The 13,835-nt window shown below is 45.0% G+C and overlaps 1 protein-coding gene across 7 annotated transcripts in view; it reads right to left on the bottom strand.

The window, feature by feature from the left end:
* LOC140394858 (double-stranded RNA-specific editase 1-like) overlaps positions 1-13,835 on the bottom strand; it is a 424,458-nt gene that overhangs the window by 65,122 nt on the left and 345,501 nt on the right. For all 7 annotated transcript variants that reach the window (XM_072482047.1, XM_072482018.1, XM_072482024.1 and 4 more), the window contains 2 exons: positions 13,371-13,485; positions 9,226-9,394 (listed from right to left, as the gene is read on the bottom strand). In XM_072482047.1, coding sequence (XP_072338148.1) covers positions 9,226-9,394; positions 13,371-13,485 — 284 coding nt within the window. The remainder of the gene's footprint in view (positions 1-9,225; positions 9,395-13,370; positions 13,486-13,835) is intronic.

Here is a 13,835-nt window from a genome sequence, read left to right as displayed (position 1 = left end):
ACACACATAATTTGTGTCATGTAACTATCCTCTATTTAGTGTAATTTGCTGGGAAAATAAATCTGCGTTTACCAGTTTCGGTCATGAGTTTTGCAAATTAAAACCAGAGTTTTGTCCTGGTTTACAGTGGTGTCAATATTCACTCGTATTTTTTTGTTGGGAACTTTACAACTTGCTCCTTTTTATCTTGTGCACTCATCTATGGTGAAAGCATTTCCTGGAGTAACACACAAAAGTTGTCTGCTGCTACTAGAATCATAGAATTTACAGTGCAGAAGGAGGCCATTCAGCCCATCGAGTCTGCACCAGCCCATGGTAAGAGCACTAAGGGGCAATTTAGCATAGCCAATACAACTAACCTCCACATCTTTGGACTGTGAGAGGAAACCAGAGCACCCAGAGGGAACCCATGTAGACACGGGGAGAAAGTGCAAACTCCACACAGACAGTAACCCGAGGCCAGAATTGAACCCGGGACCCTGGAGCTGTGAGGCAGCAGTGCTAACCACTTTGCTACCGTACCGCCAAGTAAATAACTCAGTCTCATTGTTGATTACTTGCAGGCTACCTCTCGTCTAGATGAGGTAATTTTTTTTCTTTTTTTAAATTTAGAGTACCCAATTATTTTTTTTTCCAATTAAGGGGCAATTTAGCGTGGCCAATTCACCTACCCTGTACATCTTTAGGTTGTGGGGGTGAAACCCACGCAGGCACGGAGAGAATGTGGTAACTCTAGGCGGACAGTGACCCAGGCCCAGGATTGAACCCGGGTCCTAAGCGCCGTAGGCAGCAGTGCTAACCACTGTGCCACCGTGCCGCCCCCCCAGACAGAGGTAATTTGATTAATAAAGCAGATGAACACGTTGTCCAGGGCGAAACTAGTCTTATTGTCCAAGAAATGTACAGGTTAAGTCCATATCTTGGCAATTAAATTATTAACACTGATTCACTGAGCTGACAACTTGCAATCTGTAGCATATGCAATGGTTTTGTGCCTCTGTAGGTAAATTAACTGTGATGTCTCTACAAGGCATCTTGTTCATTAGGCCTGTAAATTTGGCTTTTCCATCAACTGAATGAATTGCCTACATCAGGTATCTGAAAGACCCATTTTTTGACTTGATTGACAGGTCTTTCATTGTAGTTAAGTATTTCACAGTGGGACTTCCGGGTGCGGCGATGACCAGCTGAGTCGCACGTTTCGGCAGCTCCCGGTGAAACGGACTTTTGGGCTCTTGATAGGAGCCCCAACGGCAATTTTGACGGCTAAAAACACTGTGCGGTAAACCAGAAGGGAATCCCCCCTGGATACGGATGAAAAAAGGAGGAGAAAGTGGCCGGATTGCAGTGGATCCTTTAGAACAGCGGCAAGGAAGACAAGCAAAAACCAAGATGGCGTTGGAAGGTGGCAGTTTAACATGGGGCCCTGAACAACAAGAGTTCTTGAAATGCTGTGTGGAAGAGCTCAAAAAGGAAATGAAGAAAGAGCTGTTGGCCCGATACTACAGGCGATCGAAGGGCTAAAGGAGGAACAAAAGACCCAGGAGCGGGAGCTTCGGGTCGTGAAGGCAAAGGCAGCCGAGAATGAGGACGACATACAGGGCCTGGTGGTGAAGACGGAGACGCATGAGGCACAACAGAAACGATGTGTGGAAAGGTTGGAGGCACTGGAGAACAACGCAAGGAGGAACAACCTGAGGATTCTTGGTCTTCCTGAAGGTGCGGAGGGAGCGGACGTCGGGGCATATGTGAGCACGATGCTGCACTCGTTAATGGGAGCGGAGGCCCCGGCGGGTCCGTTGGAGGTGGAGGGAGCATACCGAGTGATGGCGCGAGGACCGAGAGCAGGAGAAATTCCAAGAGCCATAGCGGTGAGATTCCTCCGTTTTAAGGATAGAGAAATGGTCCTTAGATGGGCAAAGAAAACTCGGAGCAGTAAATGGGAGAACGCGGTGATCCGCGTTTATCAAGACTGGAGTGCGGAGGTGGCGAGAAGGAGGGCGAGCTTTAATCGGGCCAAGGCGGTGCTTCATAAAAAGAAGATAAAATTTGGAATGCTGCAACCGGCAAGACTGTGGGTCACATATCGAGGGAGGCACCACTACTTTGAGACGGCGGATGAAGCGTGGACTTTTATTGTGGAAGAAAAACTGGAATGAGCGGGTTATTAAAAAGAACGTTTGAACAAAGTGGTGGGGCGAATGTGGGGGGCGAAGAGGGGGGTTAAAAAGGGGGGAAAGAGGAGTTTTATGTACTAATCCTGCGATGTGGTAACTTTTCTCTCTTCCACAGGTGGTGATGGGGGGAGGAGGGGAGGTGGAGGAGATGGGGCGTTGGCCATTGGGGGCGGGGCCAAGGGAGAAGCGCGGGCTTGGTTCCCGCGCTATGCTAATCATGGCGGGAATAGAGAAGCAGGAAGGAGGGGGCGTCGCACGGTGCAAGCCGAGGTCACGGGGGGAAGCCGAGGTCAGCCAGAGTTTGCTGACTTCTGGGAGCAACATGGGGGGAGTAATTACGCTAGCGGGGGGGGGGTGGGAGGGGGGAATTACTGGGTTGCTGCTGCTGGGGAGAGGGGGGAGCTGGTATGGGAGGGGATGGGCGGGGGGGCACCGCCTGGGGGAGATACAGCTGCGTGGGAACCGGGTGAGGAGCTGGAAAAAGGGGATGGCTAATCGACAAGGGGGGGGGGTAGGAAGCCCCCCAACCCGGCTGATCACGTGGAACGTGAGAGGGCTGAACGGACCGATAAAGAGGGCACGGGTACTCGCACACCTTAAGAAACTTAAGGCAGATGTGGTTATGTTACAGGAAACGCACCTGAAACTGATAGACCAGGTTAGGCTACGCAAAGGGTGGGTGGGGCAGGTGTTCCCTTCGGGGCTAGATGCGAAAAACAGGGGGGTGGCTATATTAGTGGGGAAGCGGGTAATGTTTGAGGCAAAGACTATAGTGGCGGATAACGGGGGCAGATACGTGATGGTGAGTGGCAAACTACAGGGGGAGACGGTGGTTTTGGTAAACGTATATGCCCCGAACTGGGATGATCCCAATTTTATGAGGCGGATGCTAGGGCGCATTCCGGACCTAGAGATGGGAAAGCTGATAATGGGGGGAGATTTTAATACGGTGTTGGAACCAGGGCTGGATAGGTCGAAGTCCAGGACTGGAAGGAGGCCGGCAGCAGCCAAGGTACTTAAAGATTTTATGGAGCAGATGGGAGGTGTAGACCCGTGGAGATTTAGCAGACCTAGGAGTAAGGAGTTCTCGTTTTTCTCCTATGTCCATAAAGTCTACTTGCGAATAGACTTTTTTGAGCTGGGAAGGGCGTTGATCCCGAAGGTGAGGGGAACGGAGTATACGGCTATAGCCATTTCGGATCACGCTCCACACTGGGTGGACTTGGAGATCGGGGAGGAAACAGGAGGGCGCCCACCCTGGAGAATGGACATGGGACTAATGGCAGATGAGGGGGGGTGTCTAAGGGTGAGGGGGTGCATTGAAAAGTACTTGGAACTCAATGATAATGGGGAGGTCCAGGTGGGAGTGGTCTGGGAGGCGCTGAAGGCGGTGGTTAGAGGGGAGCTGATATCAATAAGGGCACATAAAGGGAAGCAGGAGAGTAAGGAACGGGAGCGGTTGCTGCAAGAACTTTTGAGGGTGGACAGACAATATGCGGAAGCACCGGAGGAGGGACTGTACAGGGAAAGGCAAAGGCTACATGTAGAATTTGACTTGCTGACTACGGGCACTGCAGAGGCACAATGGAGGAAGGCACAGGGTGTACAGTACCAATATGGGGAGAAGGCGAGCAGGTTGCTGGCACACCAATTGAGGAAAAGGGGAGCAGCGAGGGAAATAGGGGGAGTGAGGGATGAGGAAGGAGAGATGGAGCGGAGAGAGTGAATGGAGTGTTCAAGACATTTGATAAAAAATTATATGAAGCTCAACCCCCGGATGGGAGGGAGAGAATGATGGGCTTCTTGGATCGGCTGGAATTTCCCAAGGTGGAAGAGCAGGAAAGGGTGGGACTGGGAGCACAGATCGAGGTAGAAGAAGTGGTGAAAGGAATTAGGAGCATGCAGGCGGGAAAGGCCCCGGGACCGGATGGATTCCCAGTCGAATTCTATAGAAAATATGTGGACTTGCTCGCCCCGGTATTGACGAGGACCTTTAATGAGGCAAAGGAAAGGGGACAACTGCCCCCGACTATGTCTGAAGCAACGATATCGCTTCTCTTAAAGAAGGAAAAGGACCCGCTACAATGCGGGTCCTATAGACCTATTTCCCTCCTAAATGCAGATGCCAAGATCCTGGCCAAGGTAATGGCAATGAGAATAGAGGAATGTGTCCCGGGGGTGGTCCACGAGGACCAGACTGGGTTTGTGAAGGGGAGACAGCTGAACACGAATATACGGAGGCTGTTAGGGGTAATGATGATGGCCCCACCAGAGGGGGAAACGGAGATAGTAGTGGCGATGGATGCCGAGAAAGCATTTGATAGAGTGGAGTGGGATTATTTGTGGGAGGTGTTGAGGAGATTTGGTTTTGGAGGGGTATGTTAGATGGGTGCAGCTGTTGTATAGGGCCCCGATGGCGAGCGTGGTCACGAATGGACGGGGATCTGCATATTTTCGGCTCCATAGAGAGACAAGGCAGGGATGCCCTCTGTCCCCATTATTGTTTGCACTGGCGATTGAGCCCCTGGCGATAGCGTTGAGGGGTTCCAAGAAGTGGAGGGGAGTACTTAGAGGAGGAGAAGAACACCGGGTATCTTTGTATGCGGACGATTTGCTACTATACGTGGCAGACCCGGCGGAGGGGATGCCAGAAATAATGCGGATACTTGGGGAGTTTGGGGATTTTTCAGGGTATAAATTGAACATGGGGAAAAGTGAGTTGTTTGTGGTGCATCCAGGGGAGCAGAGTAGAGAAATAGAGGACCTACCGTTGAGGAAGGTAACAAGGGACTTTTGTTACCTGGGGATCCAGATAGCCAAGAATTGGGGCACATTGCAAAGGTTAAATTTAACGCGGTTGGTGGAACAAATGGAGGAGGATTTCAAGAGATGGGATATGGTATCCCTGTCACTGGCAGGGAGGGTGCAGGCGGTTAAGATGGTGGTCCTCCCGAGATTCCTCTTTGTGTTTCAGTGCCTCCCGGTGGTGATCACGAAGGCTTTTTTTAAAAGGATTGAAAAGAGCATCATGGGTTTTGTGTGGGCCGGGAAGACCCCGAGAGTGAGGAAGGGATTCTTACAGCGTAGCAGGGATAGGGGGGGGGCTGGCATTACCGAGCCTAAGTGAGTATTATTGGGCCGCTAATATTTCAATGGTGAGTAAGTGGATGGGAGAGGAGGAGGGAGCGGCGTGGAAGAGATTAGAGAGGGTGTCCTGTAGGGGGACTAGCCTACAGGCTATGGTGACAGCCCCATTGCCGTTCTCACCGAGGAACTACACCACAAGCCCGGTGGTGGTGGCTACACTGAAGATTTGGGGACAGTGGAGACGGCATAGGGGAAAGACTGGAGCCTTGGGGGGGGTCCCCGATAACAAACAACCATAGGTTTGCCCCGGGGGGAATGGATGGGGGATACGGAATGTGGCAAAGAGCAGGAATAACGCAACTGAAAGATCTGTTTGTGGATGGGAAGTTCGCGAGTCTGGGAGCGCTGACCGAGAAATATGGGTTGCCCCAAGGGAATGCATTCAGGTATATGCAACTGAGGGCTTTTGCGAGGCAACAGGTGAGGGAATTCCCGCAGCTCCCGACACAAGAGGTGCAGGACAGAGTGATCTCAAAGACATGGGTGGGGGATGGTAAGGTGTCAGATATATATAGGGAAATGAGGGACGAGGGGGAGACTATGGTAGATGAACTAAAAGGGAAATGGGAAGAAGAGCTGGGGGAGGAGATCGAGGAGGGGCTGTGGGCAGATGCCCTAAGCAGGGTAAACTCGTCGTCCTCGTGTGCCAGGCTAAGCCTGATTCAGTTTAAGGTATTACACAGGGCGCATATGACTGGAGCACGGCTCAGTAAAATTTTTGGGGTGGAGGATAGGTGTGCAAGGTGCTCGAGAAGCCCAGCGAATCATACCCATATGTTTTGGTCATGCCCGGCACTACAGGGGTTTTGGATGGGGGTGACAAAGGTGCTTTCAAAAGTAGTGGGGGTCCGGGTCGAACCAAGCTGGGGGTTGGCTATATTTGGGGTTGCACAAGAGCCGGGAGTGCAGGAGGCGAGAGAGGCCGATGTTTTGGCCTTAGCCCGGCGCAGGATATTGTTAATGTGGAAAGAAGCCAAGCCCCCTGGGGTGGAGACCTGGATAAATGACATGGCAGGGTTTATAAAGCTAGAGCGGATTAAGTTCGTTCTAAGAGGGTCGGCTCAAGGGTTCACCAGGCGGTGGCAACCGTTCGTCGAATACCTCGCAGAAAGATAGATGGAATGGAAAAAAGAAGGCAGCAGCAGCAGCCCAGGATCGGGGGGGGGGGGGGGGGGGGGGAGGGGAGAGAGGGGGGGGGGGGAGGAACCAGAAGGACTCTCAGGGTTGTTAATATATACTGTTTAATATGTATAGGTCGTTGCGACAGATAATTATATATTGGACTGTTAAATTATATTTTTGGAGAGTGTTACTTGTGATAAGGCAGTTGCCAATGAGGGTTAGTTTTCATTTTTGTTATTTATTATTTATTCATTTTTTGTTTATAAAATAGGTCATTGTTATTTGTGTTGTTATAATATTGTGTAAAGGATGCACAATGTACTGTGTTGGTTGACCAAAAATTTTCAATAAAATATTTATTAAAAAAAAGTATTTCACAGTGGGGTAACTTTGGTTAATTGAGGGAGGTGTCAGCCTCATCCTATTTTGTCCCAGTCTGGATCACTGGGAAGTAAACCATATTAGCCAAGCTGGTAGTGCAAATTTGTCAATGTAACTTCTTGCTATGCAGGCCGCAGAGCAAACTGAGGACTCTTTTTTTTCTTTGTGGGTGGCACGGTGGCGCAGTGGTTAGCACTGCTGCCTCACGGCGCGGAGGATCCAGGTTTGATCCCGGCCCCAGGTCACTGTCCATGTGGAGTTTGCACATTCTCCCCATGTTTGCATGGGTCTCACCCTCACAATCCAAAGATGTGCAGGGTAGGTGGATTGGCCACGCTAAATTACCCCTTAATTGGAAAAAAAGAACTGAGTACTCTAAATGTATAAAAAAAGTCTACAACTTTAGCTTTGAACCAGTTGTAAGTTATGGTGATAAATTTTCCACTTGCATTCATTCAGTATTCTTTGAAAAACAAGAATTCTCCAGTTATTCTGGCCAAAATTCTCTTCAAAATCCAGCATATAAAAAAGCAGTTGTTTTGCTTTTTCACCAAATAACTTCGCCGCTAACCTGTTGCACTTCCTGAAAACAAAAAGGTGTGGCAATGGGTACCTGGTGTTATATTCTGCCCCACCTCCTCCACCCCCTTTCCAACTATATAATTCTTTATCTACTTCTGTTCTGTGGAAGGGTTATTTGGAACCAAAATATTAACTCTTGTTTCCTCTCTCCATAGATGTCCCAGCTGCCAGACCTGCTGAGTTTAACAAACATTTTCTGTTTTTATTTCAGATTTGCAGCATCTGCAGTATTTTGATTTTATTTTGTAAAAAACTTTGGTCACTTATTTAATTTACTTCCAGTGGATCTTAGATGCAAAATGACCCATCTAACGGTGGTTATAATTTTTTTTAAAAAAACCACTGGATCCAAAGTGCTTTCATAGAATCCCTACAGTGCAGAAGGAGTCTATTCAGCCCATCGAGTCTGCACCAACCCTCTGAAAGAGTACTCCACCCAAACCCACTTCCCCACCCTATCCTAATAACCACTTAACCTAACCTAACATCCCTGGGCACTAAGGGAAAATTTAGCATGGCCAATCCACCTAACCTGCATATCTTTGAACTGTGGGAGGAAACCGGAGCACCCGAAAGAAACCCACGCAGACACAGGGAGAACATGCAAAATCCACACAGACAGTGACCCAAGGCTGGAATTGAACCTGAGTCCCTGGCTCTGTGAGGCTAACCACTGTGCCACCCCTGACTTTGGGACATCCTGAGGATATACTCTTTTTTCCCCCACTCTCCCTATTACAGCAATATGCATTTATGTGACAGCTTTAATGTAAAATAAACCCAAAATGCTTCACAGGAGCATTTGTAAATTAATGTAAAATGGATGTTGAGCCGAAAAATATACTTCGAGCAGGTAACAGAAAACTTAGCCAGAGGTGGGATTTAAGGAGTGTATGAAGGAAGGACATAAAGTTAAGAGGGAAAGACAGTTGGAGAAGAAATTCCAGGGTTTGGGTTGCATCCACCAGAGGTCGACCAGAGAAAAAGAGTTTGTGGAGGTTGTAGCGCAGGAGAAAGCTACAAAGACAAGGAGGACATGAAGGGTTTTAAACACGAAGATGTAAGAATTTTCAATTTAAAGCTTCGGAACTGGAAGCTAATACAATGTGCAACGAGACCTGTGTGTCCTCGTACACCAGTCACTGAAGAAAACATGGAGGTACGGCAGGTGGTAAAGAAGGCAAATGGTATGTTGGTCTTCATGGTGAGAGGATTCAAATACAGGAATAGGGTTGTCTTGCTGCAATTATACAGGCCTTGGTGAGGCCACATCTGGAATATAGTGTGCAGTTTTAGCCTCCTTATCTGAGGAAGGAAGTTCTTGCTCTAGAGGGAGTGCAGCAAAGGTTTACCAGACTGATTCCTGGGATGGTAGGACTAATGTATGAGGAGAGATTGAATTGGTTAGGATTGTATTCGCTGGAGTTCAGAAGAATGAGGGGGGATCTCATAGAAATCTGTAAAATTCTAACAGGATTAGACAGGATAAATGGAGGAAGGATGTTCCTGATGTATGTCCAGAACCACGAGTCACAGTCTGAGGAATATGGGGCAGACTATTTAGGGCAGAGATGAGGATAAATTTCTTCACCCAGAGTGGTTGGCCTGTGGAATTCATTACCAGAGGAAGTTGTTGATGGCAAAATATTGCATGTTTTCAAGAAGCAATTTGATGTAGCACTTAGGACGAAGGCAATCAAAGGATATTGGGGGGGGGGGGAGAGAGAACCACAATACCAGATGAAAACCATTTAAGAAGGCTATCATACCAGTGTCATAAATTTGGGAACAACAGCGATTCTTGAATTCTACACACCTTAAATGGTACTCCATTTGAGAATAGAGAAACCGGATGAGGGATCTGCGTGCAACAATTTCAGCATGACAATCATTCAGAGCCAAGCCTCGGTCACTCATATACTCCCCATTGATGCACTTAGTTCCTGTGGCGACACATATAACCTGGGCATCTTTGACATCAGATCCTGGTTTCAGAAATGGTGTGGGGAGTGAGAGAAAGAGGAAAAATGAGAAACAGAAAGCCAGTATAGTACATCATTAGGATCAAACACAGTTGCAGCACAGACCAGTCGGTTCATTGTATCTTTGCTGGCTCTTTGCTAGAGCAACACAAAATGAATCCCACTGCCTTTATTCGGCTCCGCCTACTTCAAACATTTGTCGAATTGTCCCTTTAAAGATCCCTCTTTTCTGAAGCATTAGATGCACCAACTCTGCATAAACAAATTCTTGCTAATCTCTCCCATTCTAATTGACAAACTCATACGGATAAACTCCCATCACTGACTCCCAAACCGGAGAAAAGAGTCCTCATCACATCTTCAAAACTTTCTTAATTGTCAAACACTTGAGTACTAATCACCGCCAACCCTTCTACAATCCTGGCAATAACATTAATTGCACCCTTGGTTTCCTGTTCATTACGCAGCTTTCGATCCATGCTGCTACATGTCCTGTTCTACCTTAAGACTGAGATACCTCATTGAAAACCTTCTGAAAAATCCATATACATTATATCAACTGTGTTCCCTTCATTCATGCCTCCAAATCGAATCCTCTAGATTTAACAAATCTAGCTTACTTGAAACAAATGTGTTCTTGCTACCCTTGATTAAGCCATACATTTCTAAAATCTAACTGATTTTATCACAATTAATCGACAACTGATGTTGGACCACATTCCTTTCTTGAACAGGTGTTGTGTTGAATATTCTAAAGTCCCCAGCGCAATTTACAAATGAACAAATGATTCAAAAACTGTGATTAGAGCTTGTGCACTCTCCTCTTGGCCTTCCATCAATATCAAATATGTTGCCGCAAAGCCCGATTACATCAATCCTCGAGCAGTCACTCGTCTGGCTTATTTTGACAATTCTCATCCTTTTCTTTTGATGTAAGCCAAGCAGGAAGTCATTGAGAAAACTATTTTCTTGCATTTCTGTTATGGCCACAAGTTCTGCTTTATACTATTTTTACCTCCATTTATGTACAAATTACACAAATTATGTAAATGATGGTGAAATTCACTATATTGAACCACCTCATAATTAAGTAATCCAAGAATGTTGTGAAGGACAAATTCCCATCTGATAGTGTATAGATCTGCTCCATTGCAATATGAATGGAAAATATTGGCCACTGTGCACAATTTCCATTCATTATACCCAGACTATCTTGAATCATCAGCTCTTAAATCATGAATTACAGTAATAATGGGTAACAATTGTACTTACATATGTTGAGACATGGAAAGGAAGCAGTTAAATTAAAAATTAGTAGAAAGGACAATTGAGGCATATGATAATATGTGATCAATTAAATTGGTAGAAGACAAAGGTCCGGATCACCTCAGGAATTGATTAAATTGTGAGAAGACAAAGACCCTAATCACCTCAACAAGTTAGCAGCTTGGAAACACATTTACCATAGGCCGAAGGCAGCTAAGGCTAAAACAAACAGAAAAGAGCAGAAGCACCAAATTATAACCAACACCAGAGCTGCTTGACTGCATCCTACCTTTCGCACTCTAACACCAAACTAAAAGAAACAAGGCCTGAGCCAGCCTATCATTGTACCCGGTGGATTGGACTTCACCATCTCCCCATATACAGAAGAACAATTCATTTTGACACTAACAGCCAATATTCCCTTCATGTTTCTTCCTACTAACAAAGTATTGCATCCCCTTGAGTACTCTATAGTATTATCACAGCAACCTCACTAACTTTTAAGATTTAGCTGTTTGCATTAGCATAGTTTCCATTTTAGATCATGGCATCCGTTGGAAAGCAAATTTAACTTTCAATTTTGGGGTTCAGCTGATGTTGTTTTCATAGTTTATAAAAAATTATTATAATTTGTAATAGGACCTTGCTTCCAATAATCACTTTTTCAAAATAAATTTAGAGCACTCAATTATTATTATTTTTCCAATTAATGGGCAATTTAGCATGGCCAATCCACCTAGCCTGCACATCTTTGGGTTGTGGGGATGAAACCCACGCAGACACAGGGAGAATGTGCAAACTCCACACAGACAGAGAGCCAGGGCCGGGATTCAAACCCGGGTCCTCAGCGCCGTAGTCCCAGTGCTCATCACTGCCGCCCTCACCAATAATCATTTATAATGCTAAATTATAAAAGAAATACAAGACTCCATGTAAGTCACTAAATCAATGCAACATTAAAAAACCGATTAAACAACTAAACTAAAAACAAAATGCCTGATCACAAGAACAAAGATTCATGAACATCCATAGATAAATACATTTACACCATGGGAAACCCAAGGCATCTGGACCCTTGGTTTTATAAATAGGGAAATAGACATTCACCTTGCAGCATTGAATTGTTGCCCATTGTATGCAGTGCCAAATAGTTAATTCCATTGACTGCAATGGAACTGACTATCAGGTGTGTGTGTGTGTGTGTGTGTGTGTGTGTATAATGGGAGGTCGATTCTATGCTGTCCATTTTGTGCCACTGTCCGAGACAGTTTCTACCCCATAGAGTATAAAAACAAGGAAGCTGTGCTAAACCTTTGTAGAACACCATTTAGGCCCCAGCTGGAGTAGAGGCCAAATTGTGACAATAAAGATTATTATTATTAATTCTGTCTGGGCAGTGTACTTTAGGAAAGATGTCAATGGTTTAGAGAGGGTGTAGAAAAGTGTTACTAAATTGGTACCAAGGATGAGAGACTTCCATTATGTGGAGACACTGTCATGGCAGCAGAGAAGGTTAAGGGAAATTTGGTCAAGGAGTTCAAATTCATAAATTTTTTTTTAGGGTAAATGAGGATAAACTGTTTCCAGTGGCAGAAGGGCCAATAACCAGAGGGCACGGATTTAAATTGAATTGCCATAAGGACCGGACACAACATGTTTTTTTAAAGAAAACACGAGTAATGATGATCTCGACTACACTACCCAAGAGGGTGGTGGAAGCAAATTCAATAACTTTTAAAAGCGAATTGGATAAATATTTACAAGGGGAACACTTGCATGGCTATGGGAAAGATGCCGAGGAATGGGACTTTAATTCTTCAAATCATCTTCTTCATTCACAATGACAGAAATTAATTATGTGTTTTTCACACAACATTAATACATTACCACCAGCTTCATCATTTACTATCAATGCAATACTTGTGGTTATACAGTTAAGTCTGTAGTATGCATGATAAAATATTAAAAATTTTCATGTTCATTAATTTACTTAAGCACTTAGTTACTACATAAAAGGTGTGTTGAATAAACAGGTTGATTGATGGATTCAGAATAGAAAATTTATTCCACTTGTGAGGAAAACCTTTATAAAATTCACTTGTGACAGTTGCACAAGAGTTATCCCGTCTTCCTCACTCACAGCATAAATGTTTTATTCCATAGTTCTCCATTGAGTGTCTTCCGTACTGGACAGAAAACTTTGACAAATTATAAATGGTTAGAAATGAGGCATTCCATAGACAGATGTATTTTTATAATCAAGACACACATTTTATGTTGAAATTAATCTTTATATCATTATGGATAGAGGAAGGTGATGGGAAAACACCAATAATAAAACTTAATTTACGATGAGTTACTAGAGTGAAATGTAAATATATAGCCAGCAGGCCTTCAGACAGTGCATAGATTTTTTAAAAACATAGAAGCAGGCTATTGGGTCCAACTGATTCTTGCCAGTTTATGCTTCACACAAGCTTCTGCTCATCTACTTCAGCTATCAACATATCCTTCTATTCCTTTCTTTCTCATTTACTTAGCTAGCTTCTCATTAAATGCATCCATGCTATTCACCTCAAGTGATTCCACTTTGACATCAAAACTCTAATCATTTTTTAAATGTGGAATAATTGAAGCACATTTATACAATCAAATGTATTCCAAAACAAACCCAACATGCAAAAATTAAGAAATGAAACAAATTGCAATGTACCTGTTGTCATGACAACACCGGCAAGAACTTTCCTCCGTGCATGAGGGGAGGTGAAGTTGTCAGTCAGTTCACTGAATTTATCCACCACTAATCGAGCCACTGCATCTGCCAGTACCTAGTCAGAGGAATGAGGTCAGACATTCAGGTCAAATCCGTAGAGTATATTGTCCCCAACCATCCTTTTTTCTGGTCCAAACTACCCATTAGTTTATTTAGTGTTGCATTCTACTGACTAGAATTGCCACACGATTAAAAATTATACAGCAATCCTCAGCCTGGTGCGACAAATACAGACAGGATCCCCGTAAATTGGCTGAACATGTACGATATGATCCGATACTCACATCCCGTCTTCTGCTTGTTTTTTTCAGATCAAAGAATTCTAGAAGCCATATTTGATTTATAAATCACACTTCTATATTTAGATAAAGAACATGTTTGCAGATACAATTGGCTTTTGAACTT

Source organism: Scyliorhinus torazame, chromosome 2, assembly GCF_047496885.1.
Source record: "Scyliorhinus torazame isolate Kashiwa2021f chromosome 2, sScyTor2.1, whole genome shotgun sequence".
Lineage (NCBI taxonomy): Eukaryota > Metazoa > Chordata > Chondrichthyes > Carcharhiniformes > Scyliorhinidae > Scyliorhinus > Scyliorhinus torazame.
Note: the sequence above shows the minus strand (reverse complement) of the source record. Positions and strands in the feature narration are given on the sequence as shown.